This window comes from Oncorhynchus mykiss, chromosome 23 (genome assembly GCF_013265735.2).
Source record: "Oncorhynchus mykiss isolate Arlee chromosome 23, USDA_OmykA_1.1, whole genome shotgun sequence".
Lineage (NCBI taxonomy): Eukaryota > Metazoa > Chordata > Actinopteri > Salmoniformes > Salmonidae > Oncorhynchus > Oncorhynchus mykiss.
In genome coordinates this window covers 53,564,576-53,589,362 of record NC_048587.1, presented here as the reverse complement: position 1 = coordinate 53,589,362, position 24,787 = coordinate 53,564,576, and the positions used below count along the sequence as shown (strand labels likewise).

The following is a 24,787-nucleotide window of genomic DNA, read 5'->3' as shown; positions in this document are numbered from 1 at the left end:
ACTAAACATATCAAGTCATTTTTGCTGCCATGATCTACTAAATGTATCAAGTCAAACATATCTACCATTATCTACTAAACATATCAAGTCATTTTTGCTGCCATTATCTACTAAATGTATCAAGTCATTTTTTCTGCCATTATCTACTAAATGTATCAAGTCATTTTGCTGCCATTATCTACTAAACATATCAAGTCATTTTTGCTGCCATTATCTACTAAACATATCAAGTCATTTTTGCTGCCATTATCTACTAAATGTATCAAGTCATTTCTGTTGCCATTATCTACTAAATGTATCAAGTCATTTCTGTTGCCATTATCTACTAAATGTATCAAGTCATTTCTGTTGCCATTATCTACTAAATGTATCAAGTCATTTCTGTTGCCATTATCTACTAAATGTATCAAGTCATTTTGCTGCCATTATCTACTAAATGTATCAAGTCATTTCTGTTGCCATTATCTACTAAATGTATCAAGTCATTTCTGTTGCCATTATCTACTAAATGTATCAAGTCATTTCTGTTGCCATTATCTACTAAATGTATCAAGTCATTTCTGTTGCCATTATCTACTAAAGGTATTAAGTCATTTTGCTGCAATCAGCAGATTTTGCCTGTACTCTCTGAGCATTGTCTTTATTTCTTGAGTGCATCATTTGGTTGTTAGTGACCCAGCATTCTGCCACAAAATACAACATTCTAACTTAATAAAGTGTACATCTGTTTCTTTAGTTTTTCTGTAATGCATTAACTATTTACAATTCTTTAGATTTGTTCCATGAAAAGAAATTCTGATTTAAATATATCTCTTTCCCACAAGCTGTTGTCTCCGTCTATGTTTTGAACCCCTCCCCTTCCCTTTGGAGCTGTCTGTGGGAAAAGCCATCCAGCTAGCAGGGTAGAGAAACCATTGAAATGGGTAATTCAATTTCAGTGTATTGCAATGAGGAGAGAGAAAGGGAGACAGGGAGAAAGAGGGAGACAGAGAGAGGGAGGGTGACTGGGAAGAGGGTGAGAGAAAGACAGAGAGAGTATCTTGTCTGGCTACTGCATTTTGAATTAATAAAATAACTGGTGGATCACTTAAATCATGGAGTTGACCCAATGCGCCACCTATTGGGGATGTTGTGTAACACATTTATTTTTTCATGTTTGTATGATACATTTGCCACTGCTTGGTATAGAGAGGTTCTTACATACTTTGTTATTGGATGAAGTGAGTGACACTACCACAATGTAAAGCACTTTGACACATTGTAGAAATAACATCCCTACATGAATGCAGTCATTTAGTGTTATCACTGTATGATAGTAGGCCCCTCAGTGAACATCCAAACCAGTTCACAACAAGCAGTAAGATTCAGTTGGAGCACCTCTGATATATCTCAATATGGATATGCAAAACTGGTATATTATGACCCCTTGTTGACTGCAGTAGTCTGAAGAATGATGGAATCTAATGCCCAAACAATCAAAATATTACACTTCACTATAAAACTCACAAAGATGTTTGATTTTAGCGAACAGGAATGAATAAGTCAGCAGGAAAGAGAATGCCATGTTGCATTCGGGCTCTACTACTGCAGTAGCTGAGAGAAGGTAGCTGGACCATGTTGCATTCGGGCTCTACTACTGCAGTAGCTGAGAGAAGGTAGCTGGACCATGTTGCATTCGGGCTCTACTACTGCAGTAGCTGAGAGAAGGTAGCTGGACCATGTTGCAGCAGGGCTCTACTACTGCAGTTGCTGAGAGAAGGTAGCTGGACCATGTTGCAGCAGGGCTCTACTACTGCAGTAGCTGAGAGAAGGTAGCTGGACCATGTTGCATTCGGGCTCTACTACTGCAGTAGCTGAGAGAAGGTAGCTGGACCATGTTGCAGCAGGGCTCTACTACTGCAGTAGCTGAGAGAAGGTAGCTGGACCATGTTGCAGCAGGGCTCTACTACTGCAGTAGCTGAGAGAAGGTAGCTGGACCATGTTGCAGCAGGGCTCTACTACTGCAGTAGCTGAGAGAAGGTAGCTGGACCATGTTGCAGCAGGGCTCTACTACTGCAGTAGCTGAGAGAAGGTAGCTGGACCATGTTTCAGCAGGGCCCAACTACTGCAGTTGCTGAGAGAAGGTAGCTGGACCATGTTGCAGCAGGGCCCTACTACTGCAGTTGCTGAGAGAAGGTAGCTGGGCCTTGTCAACAGTTAGTCTCTCTTGTCACTGAGTGTAGAAGAGCCCTGATAACAGCCAGCAGGTTGGTGAGAGGTGCCGTTAGAGCAGACAGGGCTGAGCTCCAGCCTCACGCCACCAGAGTGTTAGCCCCCCCCCCCCCCCCCCCCCCCCCATCCTCTCCCCCTCTGCCCCCACTGCCATGCCCTGTGCCTCTTTAATGAGTGTCAAAAACAGGGATGATCAATATAAAGTGGCCTTGTACAGATACAGTGTGAGAAGTGGGGGGAGCAATGGTGTGTGTGAGTGCAAGTGCATGTAAGTGTGTGTTTGTGTGTGTGGAGGACTGAGACGGTATTGCAGATCAAAAGAGGTCCTGCTGTGGACCTGTAGCATGGACCACAACGTCCTTTACCATCATCCCACAACAACAATGGGCTTCCTGAAGCTGTGGAGGAATACCACAAATAACTGTCTCCAATCAGCCAGTCTGCCTCGGCGTGGAGTGTATGTGAGCCTACAGGTCAACCTGAACCATTGTAACCAAAGTCTATACTTCTAAACAATCATGTTGAGGGAGTGGTGCCTAGAATGGTGTCTGGGAAGTAACAGATATGTGTGGGTTGTTAAAAAAGCTGAGTAAAATATTTCAAATCAAATCAAATGGAATTGGTCACGTAAACATATTTAGCAGATGATATTGCAGGTGTAGTGAAATGCGTGTGTTCCTAGCCCCAACAGTGCAGTAATACCTAACAATTCACCACAATACACACAAATCTAAAAGTAAAAGAATGCAATTAAGAAATATATAAATATTAGGACGAGCAATGTCAGAGTGGCATTGACCAAAATACAGTAGAATATAGTATATACATACAGTGCATTTGGAAAGTATTCAGACACCTTGACTTTTTCTACCTTCTACCTTACCTTACAGCCTTATTCTAAAATGTATTAAATAGTTTTTTTCCTCATCAATCTACACACAATACCCCATAACGACAAAGCAAAAACAAGTTTTTAGACAACATATGGGATAAACAAACGTACAGTCAATAACACAATAGAAAAATCTGTAAACAGTGTGTGCAAATGAAGTAAGGAGGTAAGGCAATAAATAGGCCATAGTGGTGGAGTAATTACAATTTTGCAATTAACATTGGAGTGATAGATGTGCAGATGAGGATGTGCAAGTAGAAATACTGGTGTGCAAAAGAGCAGAAAAGAGGGTTCTTCGGCTCTTCCCGTAGGATAACCTTTTGAAGAACCCTTATTGGTTCCAGGAAGAACCCTTTTGAGTTCCATGTAGAATGCTTTAGACAGAGGGTTCTACATGGAATCTAAAAGGGTTATACCTGGAACCGAAAAGGAGTATCCTGAGGACAGCCGAAGAACACTTTTGGAACCCTTTTTTCTAAGAGTGTATTAACCCATACACGACACGTGGTCCACAGAGGGTGTACACACCAATTGAGCATCTTATACAAGGTGGCTGTCATTTGGTGCATGTGATGCCAAACGAATAGATCAGTGGAGATGCTGTCTGAGCCCCAAGCCACCATCTGCAGTGGAATTCCTAAATCTGGCATGAACGTGCACCCTCGTAGCTGTGGAGGCTAATGTAGTCAACATGTTTGTGTTGGGGTAAGTTGAGCATCAATGGCCATGGGTTTGAGCCAATGGTTGAGCCAATGGCAAGTTGAGCAAATTGAGGTGTTTAATGCATTTATTTCTATTGACTGATTTCCTTATATGAACTGTAACAGTAAAATCTTTGAAATTGTTTCTATATTTGTTCAGTCCGGTGATGGAGTGATGCTGAATGCATAAACTTACCCCACTCCCCCCTACTCCGAAAGTCATGAAAAGAGAAAATGAATCAGATTGTCCCCACTTTTTCATGTGAATTTAACATTCCCAGGGATTCCACTCAAAAACTACATTTAGATATTTGTTTCAGTAGTCCCTTGTTGATAAAGTCCCAAAATCATTTCAGCGTCAGCAATCAAGTTTTCAAGATACAGAAAGTATCAGTCTCTAAAGTATATCTTGAAAACTTGATTGATGACATTCAAAACATTTTAAACAGTTCTTAACTTGATATGATAGTTCTAATCTAGATATGTGTTGATGTAGACTAGAGAGGTATTGAGGGAACACTGGAGAGCCTCTACGTATGACAAGTAAGGTAAAGGATATCCTGGAGAGAGGGGTTTGGCCCGTGCCTTGCGCCTGTCACAAATAACAATAAAAAGTATTAATAACTCATAAGGAGACCCCTGATGTCCTGGGGAAGTTGTTAGATTAAAGGCTAAACAACATTAGTAGCTCAACGTGTGTGTGTGTGTGTGTGTGTGTGTGTGTGTGTGTGTGTGTGTGTGTGTGTGTGTGTGTGTGTGTGTGTGTGTGTGTGTGTGTGTGTGTGTGTGTGTGTGTGTGTGTGTGTGTGTGTGTGTGTGTGTGTGTGTGTGTGATAGAGAGAGAAAGAGAGAGAGAGAGAGAGAGAGAGAGAGAGAGAAGAGAGAGACAACAAGAGAGAGGGGGGAAAGAGAGCAAACAGTCCCTTGTCCATTCAAAGACAAAAACTTGGGCGGGCGTTTCAAGTACTGATTGAATAAATGAGCCTAGTGACAGTGTGAAAAGAGACTGTGAATGGAAAAGGGAAAGGTGGATGGCAGTTATTATATTTCCCTCTGGAGACTGGTGTTCCCAGGGGATGTAATTGATTTAGATGGATCAACAGTGGGGTTCCCACAGCCTGCGTCTGTTTGTTCTCCAACAGCAGACCCCATTGAGCAGACTGACCCTCTCCACGAACAAGAGGGGAGAGAAAAACAAAAACAACTACAAAACCTGGGTGGAAGAGAGCAAAAGGACTGTTCACACTGGCCCATAAATCGGTCCCTTTCCTCACCAACATTTGATTGTTTTCCTGCCCCTCCCCACACACCCTTATTTTTAGGACTTTGATAGACTTTATTCTCAGGCTTCTATTTGAGACTGTTTTTATTGAGTTTTTACGTGAAATCGCAGTAATGGCCTGTTACATTCTGAATTTGTTGCTGTAGCGTTGATAAAGAAAGAAAAAAGAGAATCTCAGACCACTTCTTTTCAATGCAACATCAAGCCGGGTCAACTCCCCTTTGATATAACAGCACCACTAAGCAGTTCTAAGTTAACTGAAATATGCTAAAGTTGTACTGTAAAAGCTATCTACCTATGGATCAGCTACAGTAGTAGCTTATGTTAGCATTCAGCTAACTAGTAGCTAATGATCTATGACAATGCAGAAATAATTTTGTTAAGTTTGCTTAGCTCTTTATAAATAGCACGGTATGGTAACATTACTGCACTTTCATATATGAGGGGTAGTAATCGTTCTTTTTAATCAGCTAACGTTATTTGATTGTTAGCCAGCTAGCAGTGCTATGTGTGCTATTGTCTTGTAATTTAGCTAATGAGTTTTACGGATGAGAAAATAACCCCTTTATTTGTCTGCACATGCTTGTGAAAGGTTGCAATATGGTTAAGATGGGAAGTTGCTCACATAGTTGATTAATAGTTAGTTAAAGCATGCTTACTGGCTATTGTCACAGTAACTGTGATGTTTACAGTAAACATTGCTGCTTAGCAACGTGGTGTTACCAATCCACATCCAAATGTAAGGCAATAATGTAATGTAAATTGTAGAAATCTCTTTGCGACACCTCTCCTCCAATTCTCTTCCAACTCTCCCGTCAGTCTGAATAGGCCCTTGACTATCAGCAGAGGAACAGAAGGGGAAAAACATCTGACCTGCTACTTTTCATAGCAATATTCTCCAAAACAATGCCGACTCTGCCGGTTAAACAAGAGGTGAAAAAAGCAAACGTATTAAATAAAGTTTCTCCATACTCTGCCAAGAAACAGAGTCCACATTAGCTTAGTACACTGTTATCTAGAACCTTTATTTATTTATTTTTTTATTTCACCTTTATTTAACCAGGTAGGCCAGTTGAAAACAAGTTCTCATTTACAACTGCGACCTGGCCAAGATAAAGCACAGCAATGTGACAAAAACAACAGAGTTACACATGGGATAAACAAACATACAGTCAATAACACAATAGAAAAATCTGTAAACAGTGTGTGCAAATGAAGTAAGGAGGTAAGGCAATAAATAGGCCATAGTGGCGAAGTAATTACAATTTAGCAATTAACACTGGAGTGATAGTTGTGCAGATGAGGATGTGCAAGTAGAAATACTAGTGTGCAAAAGAGCAGAAAAGGGGGTAATTCGGCTGTTCCCGTAGGATAACCTTTTGAAGAACCCTTATTGGTTCCAGGAAGAACCATTTTGAGTTCCATGTAGAATGCTTTAGACAGAGGGTTCTACATGGAATCTAAAAGGGTTATACCTGGAACCGAAAAGGAGTATCCTGAGGACAGCCGAAGAACACTTTTGGAACCCTTTTTTCTAAGAGTGTATTAACCCATACACGATACGTGGTCCACAGAGGGTGTACACACCAATTGAGCATCTTATACAAGGTGGCTGTCATTTGGTGCATGTGATGCCAAACGAATAGATCAGTGGAGATGCTGTCTGAGCCCCAAGCCACCATCTGCAGTGGAATTCCTTGCATGAGCTCAGTCTGATAGTAGGACACTCAGGTCTGTCACTTTTTAATCCCCTCCATCAACACCCTCGTGTATGTTTGTGTGTGTGTGTGTGTGTGTGTGTGTGTGTGTGTGTGTGTGTGTGTGTGTGTGTGTGTGTGTGTGTGTGTGTGTGTGTGTGTGTGCGTGTGTGTGTGCTGGCTCTTGACAATGTATTGAATGTTGATCAAATCTTTTTTTTTAAACAGATAAGGAAAATGTTATGACTTTAATCTCTTGAAAACAATCATGTTTAAAGCTAATTCATAATGGTTTGATCGTCCTAAACTGAATAAGCCTGTAATAAAATCACTTCTCCATTGCCATGCCCTTTGACAACCCACTGGGCCACCCAACCATAACAATATGTATGGATTTACTCCCACACTTCAAACCAGACAAGAATACCTTGTGGCATGGTCAAGGAAATGGACAGCTTTTTATGGTTAGTTTATTTTTTCCCAAGTACAGCTTTATTGTGTCTAGGAGCTTATGCATTCAAATGAGTCTATCTGCCCTCTTTCTCACACTCTGGCCACAGGCAGCTGGCTAGTGGACAAACTGAGGGTGAATCAAGGGTGCTCTAGCTTTTAATCTTTGTTTTATAGCTATTTCAGCCCAGGCAATGCTTATTTAGGCTTCAATAAGGAGGTGATGGGACACTAGGACTCTTGTATCATTTTGAGGGCGCATTCAAAAGCACATGACCAACATCAATCACTGATGAATTGTAGGCCTGCTACAACAATGAACAATTGTCACTGGTGCTGTGAAATTCTGTATGTATCATTATCTTATTCAATCCATGTTATTTCCCTCATCAACAGGATCTTTGAGTCTACAACAAGAGCGCCATATTGCCAGAGGGACATCCATCATTGTGTGGAAAGGTGCCTTTTATTTTAGTATGGCACTTAAAATTCTGCCTGATTCTTCTGGTTCAGTGCCTCACGTGCAGACAGTCGTTTTTTTCTAGGTGACTGCTGAGGTCATACTGTCCTGGGAAATTTAAGTTATCCATTTAAATCAACAAATGATCGCGACCTCTTCTGAGTATATGAATGTGCCCGGTGGCAGATGGCAGCGTTCCATAACCCATAGACTTCGAGCACTACCCCCCAAGGGGGATCATGCATCCCTGGGTCATCAGTTGGTCACACCAAGGAAGAGGGAGAGAGTGAGAGATAAAGGGAGGGGAGGGTGGAAGAATGAGATAGAGGTGACTCTTGTTCGCCCTTAATCCCCCAAATTGAGCAAATACATTTTAGAGTTCTGCATATGCAAACAGAGGGGTTTAAGACTCTCTCCAACCCTGATTAGGCCTCTATCTTATCAGGGATAGGGATGCCCATGAATAATTACGGACAGCCATGTAGACTTATTTTACCCACTTGTCTTTTTGACAGCTGCCAGCAGTATTTTCTATTTCAATTTGACCAGGCAAGTCAAACCCAAATAAACAAGACAGCTAAGTCTATTCTATCCCAAATAAACTAGGTAGCTAAGTCTATTCTATCCCAAATAAACTAGACAGCTAAGTCTATTCTATCCCAAATAAACAAGACAGCTAAGTCTATTCTATCCCAAATAAACTAGACAGCTAAGTCTATCCTATCCCAAATAAACAAGCTAAGTCTATCCTATCCCAAATAAATAAGACAGCTAAGTCTATCCTATCCCAAATAAATAAGACAGCTTAATCAAGGCAACCAATAGTGGTGCATCAATATCATAATTTTAAACAGATTGCAACACTCCAGTTATGGCTTCTTTTCCCATGGAGGAGGCACACTGTTGTCTGACACTCATAACATGAAGGAGCCAGTTGTCACGACTTCCGCCGGAGTCGGTCCCTCTCCTTGTTCGGGCGGCGTTCGGCGGTCGACGTCACCGGCCTTCTAGCCATCGCCGATCCACTTTTCATTTTCCATTTGTTTTGTCTTTGTCTTACACACCTGGTTTCAATTCCCCAATTACTTGTTCATTATTTAACCCTCTGTTCCCCCATGTCTGTTTGTGAGTAATTGTTTGTATGTAATACGGTCCGTTATGTGGGCTACCTTTATTGTATTGTATTTGTCTATTTTGAGTAAATTACGTTTATTTACTCATATCTGCTGTCCTGCGCCTGACTCCTCTACACAAGCTACACACAGACCACATTACACCAGTGGTTTAGTGGAGGGTAAATGCATTTTACCCAAACTTTTTTTTGCAAGACAGTTTACCCACCTTTTGAGGTAAAATGCTTTGAATGTACAGGGAGCATTACTTAATTCACTGCGACCGGCAATCAGAGTTTACTCAGCTATTCCTTTACCACTACATCACTGGTATGAGCCATGTCTGTGTGTGTTGAGACACATCAGCTGCTATCTCAATTAAAACCAGAGATCTCTGTGACTCAGTAGTTGAAGGAAGAATTTGTCCATCCCCCATATCTGAGACAGCGAGAGAGAAAGAGAGAGAGAGAGAGAGAGAGAGAGAGAGAGAGAGAGAGAGAGAGAGAGAGAGAGAGAGAGAACAGTGCAAACTAGAATGCTATTTGGCCCTAAACAGAGAGTACACAGTGGCAGAATACCTGACCACTGTGACTGATCCAAACTTAAGGAAAGCTTTTATGTACAGACTCAGTGAGCATAGCCTTGCTATTGAGGAAGTCCGCTGTAGGCAGACCTGGCTCTCAAGAGAAGACAGGCTATGCCCACAAAATTAGGTGGAAACTGAGCTGCACTTCCTAACCTCTTGCCAAATGTAGGACCATATTAGAGACACATATTTTCCTCAGATTACAAAGACCCACAAAGAATTAGAAAACAAACCCAATTGAAATAAACTCCCAGATCTATTGGGTGAAAAAATATCATAGTGTGCCATCACAGCAACAAGATTTGTGACCTTTTGCCACAAGAAAAGGGCAACCAGTGGAGAACAAACACTGTTGTAAATACAACCCATATTTATGTTTATTTATTTTCCCTTTTGTAATTGAACTATTTGCACATAATATGGCATTTAATTAAAATTTCTTTATTCTTTTGGAACTTATGTGAGTGTAATGTTTAACGTTCATTTTTATTGTTTACTTCACTTTTGGTTATTATCTACTTCACTTGCTTTGGCAATGTCAACATATATTTCCCATGTCAATTTAAACCCTTAAAATAAAATTGAGAGAGAGAGAAAGAGAGAGACCACAGATTCCAATTGTCTATACTTAAACTTTAATATCATCCTCAGTTCTGGCATCTTCCCCAATATTTGGAACCAAGGACTGATCATCCCAATCCACAAAAGTGGAGACAAATTTGACCCCAGTAACTACCGGGGGATATGCATCAACAGCAACCTTGGGAAATCCTCTGCATTATTATTAACAGCAGACTCGTACATTTCTTCAGTGAAAACAATGTACTGAGCAAATCTCAAATTGGCTTTTTACCAAATTACTGTACGCCAGAACATGTATTCACCCTGCACACCCTAATTGACAAACAAACAAACCCAAAAAAGATAAAGACTTCTCATGCTTTGTTGATTTCAAAAAAGCTTTCGACTCAATTTGGCATGAGGGGTCGGCTATACACATTGATGGAAGGTGGTGTTGGGGAAAAAACATATGACATAATAAAATCCATGTTCACAAACAAGTGTGCAGTAAAAATTGGCAAAAAACACACACATTTCTTTCCACAGGGCCGGTAGGTGAGACAGGGATGCATCTTAAGCCCCACCCTCTTCAACATATATATCAACAAATTGGCGAGGGCACTAGAAAAGTCTCCAGCACCCGCAATCAACCTACTAGAATCTGAAGTCAAATGTTTACTGTTTGCTGATGATCTGGTGCTTCTGTCCCCAACCAAGGAGGGACTACAGCAGCACCTAGATCTTCTGCACAGATTCTGTCAGTCCTGGGCCCTGATAGTAAATCTCAGTAAGACAAAAAATAATAGTGTTCTAAAAAAGTCCATTTGCCAGGACCACAAATACAAATTCCATCTAGACACCATTGCCATAGAGCACACAAAAAAACGATACATACCACGGCCTAAACATCAGTGCCACAGTTAACTTCCACAAAGCTGTGAACGATCTGAGAGTCAAGGCAAGAAGAGCCTTCTATGCCATCAAAAGGAACATAAACTTCAACATACCTTTTGGGATGTTTTAGCCGACGAACTTCTGACTGTTTTTACTGACTTCGAACACCTCGACAGACTACCCGACAGTTTTAGAGTGGGGATCGTGACTCTTTTACACAAGAAAAACGACAGGACGGACCTGAAAAACTGGAGACCGATTACCCTTTTAAACTTTGATTGTAAACTTTTTACCAAGGTTTTAACACTCAGAATGTCTTCTGTTTTAGGGGAGGTGATCCACCCGGACCAAACCTGTGCCGTGCCCGGAAGGAAGATCACGGACAGCCTGATACTGATCCGAGATGCCATCTGTTATGCGAGAGACAGAAACATGCGGCTTGTAGTCCTAAATTTAGATTTTGAAAAAGCCTTTGATCGGGTCTCGCACCAGTACCTCTTTAAGGTACTGCAAAAAATGGGTTTCCCGGACAGGTTCTTAGCTTGGGTGGGACTGCTGTACGGGGACATCACCAGCAAAATCCTTGTAAATGGGCATCTGTCAAAAGCAGTGGGAGTACACTGCGGCGTCCGTCAGGGCTGTCCGTTATCTCCCCTTCTGTTCGTGGCCTGTATTGAACCACTGGCACAGGTCTTGAGAAGGGACCAAGGGATCAGTGGGGTGGGTATCCCGGGGAGTGGGGGGATGACCGCCAAGTGCGTCTTTTACATGGACGACGTCAACATTTTATGTACCGACCTTTTATCCGTCGACAGGACTCTGGACAGGACTGACTGGTACGGACGAGCCTCTGGGGCGAGACTGAACAGAGACAAGACAGAGGCCCAATTCTTCGGACCGTGGGCAGACCCAGACTTGACCAGACTACCTCTGACAGTTAAACTGACGGACATAAGGGTACTGGGGGTAAAGTTTGACCGGGGGGGAGGAGGGAGCGGTAACTGGAGCGGAATCCTGGGGACGGTAAGACAGAGACTGGGTTTTTGGGGACTACGACAGCTGACTTTTGAGGGCAAGGTTTTAATCATTAAAGCTGTGATTTTACCTGTGCTTTTATTAATCAGTTCTGTTTTTATCCCCCCTCGAAGGAGCATTTTAGACCTGGAGCGGACGCTTTTTTACTTCCTGTGGGGAGGCAAGTGGGAGAGGCTGAGGAGGGAGGTGGTCAAGAGGCCCAGGTCCAAGGGGGGGAAAGGCTTGCCTGACCTCTACTTGTTCCTGGGCAGCCGCTACACAGCATTACATCTGACTCTTGCCACCTCCCTGGTCAACAACAAGACCCAGGCCCTCGCACGGTTCTGGCTGGGATCTTACCTCAGGACTCTGAGGCTGATCCCAGTCGACCTGCGAGCCCCAGTCGCTTTCCTGCTACCCCCGCACTACGTCCAGCTCCAGAAGTTTTTAAGACATTTTAAACTGGAAAAAGAAATAGTCACGGTTTTAACAAAACACCGCTCTCTTCTCTCTCTTGTGCAGGATCGGGAACCAGTGTGTCCAGTGCGCGGGCTCGCTATAGGTGAGCCCACAACGGTTTGGCGCAACGTGGCCCATCCTGCTCTCCTGAATCGGCATCGGGACCTGTCCTGGATGGTCGCCCACGAGATCCTCCCGGTCAGGGCCGTTATGCACTCACGGGGCATGGCGAGGACATCCGCGTGCCCCCGACCAGGCTGCGGCCAAGAAGAGTCGGTGAGGCACATGCTCTGGGAGTGCAGAGCCGCCAGGGACCTGTGGAAGGAAGCAGGCCCCCTGATCACCTCGTGTCTGCCAGCAGGGGAGGACCTAACACCTCAGCTCGTGCTGTATGGGGTGAGCCGAAGGCCCATTCCATCGAAGGCCTTCACCAAGCTCTGGCCCACCCTCACGTGCCTGAAGGAAGCACTGTGGTCCTCCCGTAACCTGCTGGTAGCGAAAAACGTAGAGACCACCCCCCAGGCAGTGGCCATGGTAGCCACGGAAGCCCTGGGGTGGTACGGAAGGAAGGGGGCCTCGACCCCAGGCGAAGGGTCCCCCACAACACCCTAGGTCCCGGCGGCCACGGCCTGACAGCGCTGCCGCGCCTAGGGCGATGCGCCTAGGGGAGGGATCTCCTCTGGGCCCCGAAGGACGGGACGATGATCTATTCAGAAGAGCAGGATGAGGTGAGCTTGATAAAGACTCACCCCCCTCCTGTACAAGGGACTGAAGACAGCCTTTTAACAAAGTGACTTTTTAACATTTTTTCATGTCTTAAAAATGTTTTACCTTTGTTAGATCATTAGTACACATTTTAAATGGCTTTTACAGATTTGATGTTTTTACAAGGAAAGTACTTTTATCCATGGTTGTTTTCATTGGTTTTAACAACGTGCTTTTTAACAAATTTAAATGTAACTTTCAAATGCTGTGTTTTATGCTTTGTTGCCGTTTTTATGTGTATCAATGATGTAAAAAATGTATGAGCTGTTTTTAAAGGAAATGTGTCAATAAAACTTTTCCACAAAAAAAATAAAAAATAAACTTCAACATACCAATTAGGATCTGGCTAAAAATACTTGAATCAGTTATAGAACCCTTTTTGCCTTTGTGGTTGTGAGTTCTGGAGTCCGCTCACCAACCAAGAATTCACAAAATGTGACAAACACCAAATTGAGACTCTACGTAAAACACCAAATAACGCATGCAGAGCAGAATTAGGCTGATACCTGCTAATGGTCAAAATCCAGAAAATAGTCGTTCAATTCTTCAACCTCCTAAAAGGAAGCGATTCTCAAACCTTCCATAACAAAGCCATCACCTACAGAGAAATTAACCTGGAGAAGAGCCCCCTAAGCAAGCTGATCCTGGGGCCCTGTTCACAAACACAAACAGACCCCACAGAGCCCCAGGAGAGCAACACAATTAGACCCAAACAAATCATGAGAAAACACAAAGATAATTACTTGAGACAATGGAAAGAATTTACAAAAAAAACGAGCAAACTAGAATGCTATTTGGCCCTAAACAGAGAGAACACAGTGACAGAATACCTGACCACTATGACTGACCCAAACTTAAGGAAATCTTTGACTATGTACAGACTAAGTGAGAATAGCATTGCTATTGAAAAAGGTCGCCTAAGGCAGACCTGGCTCTCAAAAGAAGACAGGCTATGTGCACACTGCTCACAAAATGAGGTGGAATCTGAGCTGCACTTCCTAACCTCCTGACAAATGTATGACCATATTAGAGACACATGTTTCTATCGAATTACACAGACCCACAAAGATTTAGAAAACAAATCAAATTTGATAAACTCACAGATCTATTGGGTGAAATATCACAGTGTGCCATCACAGCAGCAAGATTTGTGAGATGTTGCCCCAAGAAAAGGCAACCAGTGAGGAACAAACACCATTGTAAATACAACCTATATTTGTGTTTATTTACTTTCCCTTTTGTACTTTAACTGCATATTATTACAACACTGTATATAGACATAATATTACATTTGAAATGGCTATTATTTTGGAACTTTTGTGAGTGAAATGTTTTATTGTTTATTTCACTTTTGTTTAACTATTTCACTTGCTTTGGCAATGTAAACATATGTTTTCCATGCCAATAAAACCTGTTAAATTGATATTGAGAGAGAAAGAGAGGTTCTCAGAGAATCACACCTCTCCATCTGGACAGGCCCCTTTCCAAATCTTAATCACAGCAGGGACCCCCATTTTTCAACCTACATCAGGGACAACTCTCTTTAGAAGACTTTGGGGGTAAACAACTGCTGTTTTTTTTTGGGGGGGGGGGGGGGGGGGGGGTTGTTGGTTTTTGGTCCTCACTTTCTAGATTCACTTTCTAGGACGTCAATCATCAACTGTTGTCAATCGTCAACAATAATTTCCACATCAAGTTACACTGTGTCTTACGTTTAGACAATTAGTATAAGTTACAGGACCATTTATAAGATTATATACGTACTTTTATAAAACTAACCACACATGCATTCCATGTTTAAAACTTTGTGTTGTTCTTGCCGAGAGATAAAACAATGGTCTTTAAATACCTATGCTAAACTTTGACCCATGGTAAAGCACACTGGGTCCAGATCAACTCAGCCTTTTCTGTGTAAATCTGTGAGTTATATGTGCCACCTGCTACAGTATATCGATCAATGATAAGGTAAGCCTACAGAGACCCATCAACTTTATTTTACCATAAGATTCAACCTGTTCAGTATAGTCATCTTGACTCTGACAAACGTATATTAGCACTGGTGTGTGTCTCCCCCCTTGTGTTTAATGATGAACTAGGCAACCCTTTCAAGCTCCAATAACTCTGTTCCTGTTCCCAGGACAGAACAATCTACCCCGAGAGAAGGGGAATCTCAAATGTTGTAATAGTATTACAGAGTTACAAGAAAACGGGAGTCAGAATCATTAGACTAAACAATAGGAGCAATACTGACAGCAGAGGACAAGATATTGGCACTAAAAATATTTTTTTTTTAAATCTTTTTTTTCCCCCATCGACTGTTATGTATGCTTGGGTACAGTGAAGAAGTGGGTATACTCTAATTTTGTAAAACATTTCCCAAATGGCTCGCCCGGGGAAGGAAAGAAAAATTATTTGAGAACAGTGACAAACACTCTGAATTACCTAAAATTATAAATCCCATATTGGTCTTTCACAGTAATGCCAACCCAAACTGTACTGTGCAAGTAGGCTAACAGTAGGCCTACTATTGAAACAGATAAATGAGGCTGTCAACTGAGTAAAAAAATGGCCGCTGGATTGAAGCAAATAATCATAATATCTTTATGCTAGATAGGAATAGGCTACTTTATAGCTAGTTAACATTTAATTGAGAAGTTTACTGGGAAAGCCTTTCTATCTACCAGAAGATGGTTAGGCCTATCATTAGCATTGCTATATTTTTCCTGTTCCTCAATTGTTTGAAACCTAAACATTTTACTTGTCTTACTTTGCTTCAAAGTAGCCTATAGCCAAAATTCCACCATAGAAACTTGGAGGCAATTATATTATAATGACTTCCTTATATGCATTCTGTTCTATTGGTTTTCTTTCAACTTTCTTTCATTGTCTAGCAGCCAAAGCAATTATCCTACTCATGTTAGCATCCCATGATAGTTATTGCATCTTTAGATCTCCCCTCTTTCTAAATTTCTAATGGGTATTTCCAAATCTGTCCATGAAACCTCTCGCATGTATGGTGCACATTTTAGAACATGTTTCCCTCAAGTTGCATTACCGCCATGAGCACATTGTTGCTCCTTAAATGTGAATAAATAATAGTTCATCAACATTTTAAGCTAAACATTCAATGCAGTCATGCAGTCTTCGCGATTTTCATTTGAAGCTTTTTTTATATATGTGGCTTGTTTGTATCAATTGTAAAGACATTGGCAATGTTGTTTCTGTAGTCAACTTTGTTCTGAAGTTATCAGTGGTCAAATCTAACAAAGCACTTTGCTGTTCTACCAGTGGTCTGAAGCGGGTGTTAGATTTTATCGTTTTCAAGCGCAACTTTAAGAAGGATGGTTTTGGGAAACAGCTCGGAGATTAACGATGCTCCTATAAAGGTTTTAATGATGAACCTAGCCTTAAAATATAAACAGTACCCTAGGCTATATAGCCTATTTCAATCATATTGAAACACGTCATAATCAATCAATTGACTTATACTTTGCTTCTTGTAGGCTCTATCTGAAACTTGTCTCAATATATTTCATGATGTGTAGCCTAACGTGCGCAATGATGTGCCAAATTAGTCATTTTGTGCATTTTCATTGGATAAGCTTCATAATAAGCAGCCTCAGTATTTGCAGTCATGGGTGGTAAAATCTCTCTAGGTCTCGTCAGTATTGTGAAATAATTATAATGTTAAGGTAAGATTTGAATGGAGAAAGCTGATCAGAGAGCCTTCATTTCAATCCTATCAGCAGCCCTATCTACACATGCTCCAACTAGCACTTAGCGAACATTATTTTTGTGTGGTGTTTTGGGAAATGCATGTTAGGCCTACATCTTCAGCGGTTGTAGGAAAGATACATCGTTAACACTCGTAAGTGTTCCATGCCATCGAGAAACCAGGCCCTGATCTGCTCCATCAGCTTTATTAATTCATATGGCGTATAGCCTACTTCCGCTACACTACTTTGATATGCATCGTGGGGATAAAGAAGTTAGCAGGCAATGCCCATTGAAAAATATGTGGGTATACAACGTATACCTGCGTAAACCCTCCACTACACCACTGATTGCGTATTTAGCCTCTCTCTCATGTCTACCGATGAAATAACTTTATGTTAAAAGTAAAAGAAACGAGCAAAGGAAATAGCAGTGGTGGAAAAAGTACCCAATTGTCATACTTGAGTAAAAGTAAAGATACCTTCATAGAAAATGACTCATGTAAAAGTGGAAGTCTAAAAGTATTTGGTTTTAAATAAACTTAAGTGTCAAAAGTAAATGTAATTGCTCAAATATACTTAAGTATCAAAAGGAAAAGTACAAGTGAAAATAATTTCAAATTCTTTATATTAAGCAAAGCAGGTGGCCACATTTTGTAGTTTTTATTTATTTACTGGTAGCCAGGGACACACTCCAACACTCACATAATTTACAGATGAAGCATGTGTTTAGTGAGTCCATCAGATCATAGGCAGTAGGAATGACCAGGGATGTTCTCTTGATAAGTGTGTGAATTAGACCATTTTCCTGTCCTGCTTATCATTTAAAATGCAACGAGTACTTTTGGGTGTCAGGGAAATGTATGGAGTAAAATTACCATCATTTTGTTTAGGAATTTATTGAAGTAAAAGTTAAAGTTGTCAAAAATATAAATGACAAAGTAAAGTGCAGATACCCCAAACACCTACTTTAAAGTATTTTTTACGTAAGTACATTACACCACTGGGAAATAGGGATCTACTCCCACATTTGTTGGCCACACTAGAATCGGTGGCTTTGGCGACACCACATGGACATCTTCGTTCATTGCAGATAAAGTTTTGGCGCACTTTCTGAACCGACCCTTTCTGAACGCCCCTGCTCACAAATAGGCATGCGTGTTTCTCATTCATCACAGCGTTTCCGCTTCCTTTATGTCTCCCGTTCTTTTTGAGAGGTATGTTTATAGCTAGCTAGCTATGTTGTTAACGTTTGCAGTACACGTGCTTGTATTTTCCCGTACAATGTTCAAATTGTGACTCACAGGCCAGAAATGTTTTGATAGCAACTATAATCTTCCGGTTGATGGTGTTTGAAGTTTTCCATTTGGCTTCTCTGTAATGGAAATGGCTCGTTTGCGAGTAACAACTGTAGCTAGCTAAGTTCGTTTGTTAGCCTAGCCAAGGTTAGCTATCAATAATAATAAGGAAGCCCTTTGCGACAATTGCAATGTTTATACTCCACTGTATGATATAAGGAATTGTAAGATGAAGTTGGAGCATCTGTGTAATTGAATTGATCACCATGTTTGTGTCCTGCTAACGTTAAATCGGATTTTCCAACACCAACCAGATTGAAACCCACTGTTTTGTTGGTGGCTACATCATGGGAGCTTACTTGTCGCAACCCAACACAGTGAAGTCCTCTTCCAATGGTGGAAACCAAAAGATGAGCTTCGGCTTTGCAGCCATGCAGGGCTGGCGTGTCTCTATGGAGGTAAGATGATCTAAAGACATTGCTTGTTGGATTGGATTCATCAGTAGTTCTTTGCCAATGTTGTCTAGTTACCACCTAGCAAAAATGCGAATGACATGATTTGGTTTAGACGGCAATAAAAAGCTTTATCTAACTGGCTGTAAGGGATAGGTAGTCCTTATATAACTTTAACGTTTGGCATCTTAGGTAACTAGCTATATGATTCCAACCATTCATGTGTCAGAGGCTTAGATATGAAACTCAACGTTGTTGTGCAGGAATACTTTGTTTCTAGCTATCGTTAGCTGGGTAGCTAAATTGTTAGCTAGCTACAAAGCTAACTAGCTAGCTATGTAGCTAACTTTCCTGCATGTACTGATATGGAGATTCCACGCTAAATTTGATTTGGTATGTTCCCCTTTAAAGCCACGTCTGTACGATGTGCATACCATTAAGACTGTACCAACAAATGCATCCCATTACATTTTCACATTCAAATGGCACTAGTCTGATTTAATGATTTATAAAATCCGATGGAAGGCTCAAAATGTGTCTATTTATTTTACCAGGTAAGTTGACTGACACATTCTCATTTACAGCAACTACTTGGGGAATAGTTACCGGAGAGAGGTAGGGGGATGATTGAGTCAATTGGAAGCTGGTGATGATTAGGTACAGTGGTGGAAGAACTACCCAACTGTCAAACTTCAGTAAAAGTAAAGATACATTAATAGAAAATGACAAAAGTAAGTCACCCAGTAAAATGCTACTTGAGTAAACGTATTTGGTTTAAAATATACCCTAGTATCAAAAGTAAAAGTGTAAATCATTTCAAATTGCTTATATTAAGCAAACCAGGTGGCACCATTTTCTTTTTTTATTTACAGAAAGGGGCTGAAAGCCAGGGGCACACTCTGTCATAATTTACAACCAAAGTGTTTGTGTTTAGTGAGTCCGCCAGATCAGAGGCAGTAGTGATGACCAGGGATGTTCGGTTCATAAGTGTGTGAATTTGACTGTTTTCCAGTCCTGCTAAGCATTCAAAATATAACAAGTACTTTTGGGTGTCAGAGAATTTATGGAGTAAAAAGTTAAATTTCTTTAGGAATGTAGTAAAGTAACCCCCAAAAAACAAATTCAGTACTTTTAAAGTATTTTTACTTAAGTACTTCACACCACTGATTTGGTATGATGAGGATCAGATTGGGAATTTGGCATTCCATGAGAGTAACATGTTTTTGTTTCTTGCAACAGGATGCTCACAACTGCATTTTAGAACTGGATGATGAAACAGCCATGTTTTCTGTGTATGATGGACATGGAGGTACTGTGTATTCTTACTATCCCTAAGATCAACTTTTTTGAGCATACCACAACCTTGTTTTTGTTAATACCAGAGACTATTAAGCTAGTTACTTTACTTAAATGAATCATTACTTAAAATGCTTTTGCCTTCACAGGTGAGGAAGTTGCATTGTACTGTTCCAAGTACCTACCTGATACCATTAAAGAACAAAAGGCTTACAAAGATGGCAAACTGCAAAAGGTGAGTGGAAGAATTCATTTGGGCTAGGGAAAGGAATCCTTTTGACATGGGCAGTTTAAAAAATACAATTTAACCTTCATTTAACTAAGCAAATCAGTTGCTTTGGGGAACAGTGGGTTAATTGCCTTGTTCAGGGGCAGATTTTTACCCTGTCAGTCCGGGGATTTGATCAACAACCTTTCAGTTACTGGCCCAAAGGTCTAACCACTAGGCTACCTTCTGTTGGATATGTAACAATTAAGCAGGCCTACCAATAAATAATGCATTTTGGGAACCCTTAAAGCTACAATGTAACATTTTGGGTGACATGACCAAAATATTTTTTACTTTAGTTTGTTTAGTAAATATTTTCTTTATTTCTTGAACTGCATTGTTGGTTAAGGGCTTGTAAGAAAGCATTTCACGGTAAGGTCTATCTATACCTGTTGTATTCGGCGCGTGTAACAAATACAATTTTATTTGAAATATGCGTAGAAATGTGTTTTTATAGAATGTCAGTCATTGAAAGCAAGTCGATGCGGTTTATGTTCTATGTGCTCTATTTCTATGCTTCCCGTAAAGTTTTGTTGTTGCTGCTTTTGTCCATCAGCTGTAAATATACTAGATTTTTGGTTATGGAAAATATATTTCACAGCGGTTTAGACGGTACAATGATTTTCTACACAATGACTGCTTGTGCTGTCACAAACTGAAACTAGGCAAACTATTAGAATTTAAGCAACTAGGAAATGGTGGAGCAATTTCTGCAATATTGCATCTTTAAACGATATTAAAGTGAGTACCAATTTTGGTTGTAGATCTTGTGCTCTTTGTCAAACTTTCCTCCATAGGAGCATACATTGTCTTACTGGGTGGATGCATGTCGATGTGTTTCAGGCTTTGGAGGATGCATTTCTGGCAATTGATAGCAGGGTGACCACAGAGGAAGTGATCAAAGAGCTTGTTCAGATCGCTGGCCGCCCACAAGAGGAAGCACCAAATGAAAAAGTTGCTGAAGAAGATGATTGTGAGTAGACTCCAACTGCCCAAGATCTAGTCAAATTATTGGTCACATGCGTGTTTAGCAGGTGTAGCAAAATGCTTCATATGTAGTTAGACATTCCTGTGGCTGGAATCATAAACCATTATTCAAAACAAATTATTTGTAATTCAAACCCGTGTGTTCTTTTCCCTCTGTTAGTGGACAATGAGGAGGCAGAACTTTTGCATGAAGAGGCCACCTTGACCATTGAAGAGCTGCTCGTTCGCTACGGACAGAGCCGCAATGCACTCAAAAACAAGAAGCTCTGTCCGGAGGACAATAAAGAGTCTGGGGAAGGTGAACCACATTCCTATGGGGAGAAGGGCATCAATGGAGAAGTGGAGGGTGAGATGGACAGCAATGGGAAGGCCAAGGCTGGTGGTGGTGCAGGATTTTCCAAGCTGCGGGCCTGCAGGAGAGCAGGAGCGGACAGCTCTTCAGCGACAGGAGCAGCAGGGTCCTGTGAAGGAGAGAAGGACACCGGGCCTTCTTGCTCTTCGTCAGCGGCCCCGGCTCCGGGAGATACCAGCTCCAAGTTCTTTGAGGACAGTGACGAGTCGGGGGAAGAGGAAGATGAGGGAAGTGAAGAGGAGGTGAGGTGGAAGAACAAGCCTTCAGGAATTACTGTAACTCTGGCCAACCCTCTACCTGAAGAGCTACTGGGTGTGTAGGCTTTTGCCAACGGTTCTTACTCACCTGGTTAAGATAATCATCGTCCTGGTGAGCAGCTATTGTCTGAGATTCTGGTTGGAGAAAATGCCTGCAGAAGGACTGCTCTCCAGGAGGAGGGTTGGTCACCTCTGCTGGATCTGATTTCCCCCACTGGATTTGAACAATTAAACAGTCTTAAGCTTTTTATACTTTTTTGAAAGAATCGTATGTGGGTTAATGATGTAATTATGTTTCTACAGGATGGCAGTGAGGAAGGTGAAAGCAGTGATGATGAAGAGGAAGACACTGAAGAGGGAGAGGATGAGGAGGAAGAGATGTGCTACCCCGGAATGGATGGAAAAGAAGAGGTAGAATACACAGCTTAATTTAGATCCTGCCATAACCCTGAAGGAAACATAAACCTGAATGGAGAGCCTGAGTAGCCCTGGTTGTTGTAATGGGGCTATTCATGTCTATCTGGAGTAGTGGTCACTTTTTGTCTCACTAATGCAACATTCTATCCTGCCTTTGTGTTTTGACCTGGATTAAACTGAAGGCGGCTATTCTCCGATAAGAGCTCTGTGTCTCTACCTCTCCTAGCCTGGCTCAGACAGTGGCACTACAGCGGTGGTGGCTCTGATCAGAGGGAAACAGCTGATTGTAGCAAACGCCGGGGACTCCCGCTGTGTGGTGTCTGAGAAGGGCAAGGCCATAGACATGTCCTACGACCACAAGCCAGAGGATGAGCTGGAGCTGGCCAGGATAAAGAATGCTGGGGGAAAGGTCACCATGGACGGCCGCGTCAACGGAGGACTCAACCTCTCCAGGGCCATCGGTAAATGGATCCTCCTGCATATCCTAGCCCTGGCATTGGTGTTTCGATTGAAATATCAGGCATAGTTTCCAGTAAAGAATGGCCTTGCTGTTGAAGAACGGGCATCAGACTGAAAGGACATAACTGAATGGCCTTTGTTGTGTTTTCAGGCGATCACTTTTACAAACGAAACAAGGCCCTTGGCCCAGAGGAGCAGATGATCTCCTCAATGCCTGACGTCAAAGTGCTCACCCTCAACCCGGAGCATGACTTCATGGTCATTGCATGCGACGGAATCTGGTACAGCTTGTTTGATACTAGCGTTTTATAGTAATGTTTTCTCTTAAATTAGGCCGTACTTCAATAATCAATTTGTGAAATGGAACCACCTCTGAATTGCTCCTTAATGAGTGTCATCAACAGGAATGTCATGAGCAGTCAGGATGTTGTGGACTTTGTCAGTCAGAAAATAAAGCCTGATGCCAGTGGCGTTGCCAGGCCTCTGTCCTCCATTGTTGAAGAGGTAAGAGATATAGCTTTTTTAATATATATTTTTTTACTTGATCCATCAGTCTGTCCACCTGTATGCATAACATTTTTCATTCTTTAACAATGAACTATGAACTTTTTATTTGGTCTCCGTAGCTACTTGACCATTGCCTTGCACCTGATACGTCTGGAGATGGTACAGGCTGTGACAACATGACCTGCATCATCATCACGTTCGGCGCTCACCCTGGCAACAGCATGGCCGACATCACCAATAAGAGAAAGCCTGAAGAGATTATCCCAGAGAAGAACGGGAATGACAGCAAGAAGTCAAAAAGCGAATAGAACTGCCAACAAGTAGAATAGCTCCAGTCCTTTTCACAAGCCAGGACTTTTTCTCTGGAAACTTTTAAAGACAGTGGTCTCTGGAATAGGATGAGTTTTAGTTAATGTCCCAAGATACAAGAATAAATGGAAAACAGAAAAACATTTTCTTGGTGTGTAGTTGATTTTGCTTATCTGCCCCATTGGAAATGTGACTCCTAGTGTACTGTTTGTCACCACGCCCTTTATGTATATACTTGTTCATTGAATAAATGCATTTCTTTAATTATGGATCAATGTGACATTTGGTGCATACTTCTGACACCATTGTAATTACAAATACATTTTAAATGTGATGAGTGACATCTTGTCTACTTTACCAGGACAATCCCTGTTTGCATTGGGCACGTGTCCTCTGACAGAACACTAAGAAACTACTCAACAGTTAAAAGATTTAAACATATAAAATGATTCAATTCATGTAACATTTTATACTAGCTGTATTTTAATGAATACATTTTACATTCCTTGCACTCACTGATTCCCGGAACTTAGCCAACCTGCTGAGTTAAGGCCACTTGCTATTTAAATGTATCTCATACCTTGGTTTGCACATCCTACCTTGGTTTCTCTAACTATGCCTTGAATTTCGCATTACTCGATTTTGGTCCAGGTTTAGCAAATGCTTTTGTTAGTAAACTATTCAAGGGACAGAAGCTCCACTTAATCTGTTTTATGCTGGACTAAAAGGTCCACTCAGTTAAAGGGATACTAAAATATATTTTAGTACATTTATTACTTTCAGAGAACATTGTGAGTTCCACATGAACAATCACATGAATATTTTTTTCCCTCCCTAAATCAATAAAGTTGACAAACCTGTAATTTTGTTTCTATTTAATCAGTGATGGATATGGCAAGGTTGCACAATCATGTAGCAAAGCACTAAAGCATGATGCCAATAGTTTCATACCTAAAAAATAAATGGTTTGTAACTAGCCTGTTTATGTGATCATTCTATGCCGTCAAGGAGTGGAATGAAAGCACAAACTGACTGGTACACAGGCTAGTTGGAACTACTGTTCCCAAAATACGAGTGAGATTAGTTTATTTTACTTGGTGAACAAAGTTTTGATGCTGGTATCCAAAAGCAAATGGAATTTCCATACCATTCAAACTTTCTTCATCTTAGATTTTCAAGATATTTAACAGTTAAAATCCGATACAAAGATGTCATAATAGGTATTCATTAACCAGATGGAATGGAAAGTTCCTTAAACACGTTGGGCCTAGGTGTTTTCTTCTACCACATAGGTGTTCTGATGAACATCCCCAACCAGCTGTTGTGAGAATCAGCCATCTGAAACAATATCCTATATAAAACACATTCTGAATGTCACATAGCCAGTA

The 24,787-nt window shown here is 41.3% G+C and overlaps 1 protein-coding gene across 2 annotated transcripts; it reads left to right on the top strand.

The window, feature by feature from the left end:
* Positions 1-17,881: 17,881 nt before the first annotated feature.
* On the top strand, positions 17,882-24,262 carry LOC110502964 (protein phosphatase 1G). 2 transcript variants are annotated; one of them, XM_021581312.2, is made up of 11 exons: positions 17,882-18,014; positions 18,410-18,553; positions 19,787-19,856; positions 19,993-20,078; positions 20,955-21,084; positions 21,259-21,692; positions 22,011-22,118; positions 22,351-22,585; positions 22,735-22,864; positions 22,988-23,087; positions 23,210-24,262. In XM_021581312.2, the coding sequence occupies exons 2-11, from the start codon at positions 18,443-18,445 to the stop codon at positions 23,396-23,398; spliced, it is 1,593 nt and encodes a 530-aa protein (XP_021436987.1). In that variant the 5' UTR covers positions 17,882-18,014; positions 18,410-18,442; the 3' UTR covers positions 23,399-24,262. The 2 variants fall into 2 exon arrangements, with proteins under 2 accessions (XP_021436987.1, XP_021436988.1); XM_021581313.2 differs by lacking the exon at positions 17,882-18,014 and adding an exon at positions 18,051-18,242 and having other exon boundaries at positions 23,210-23,668.
* Positions 24,263-24,787: the final 525 nt, after the last annotated feature.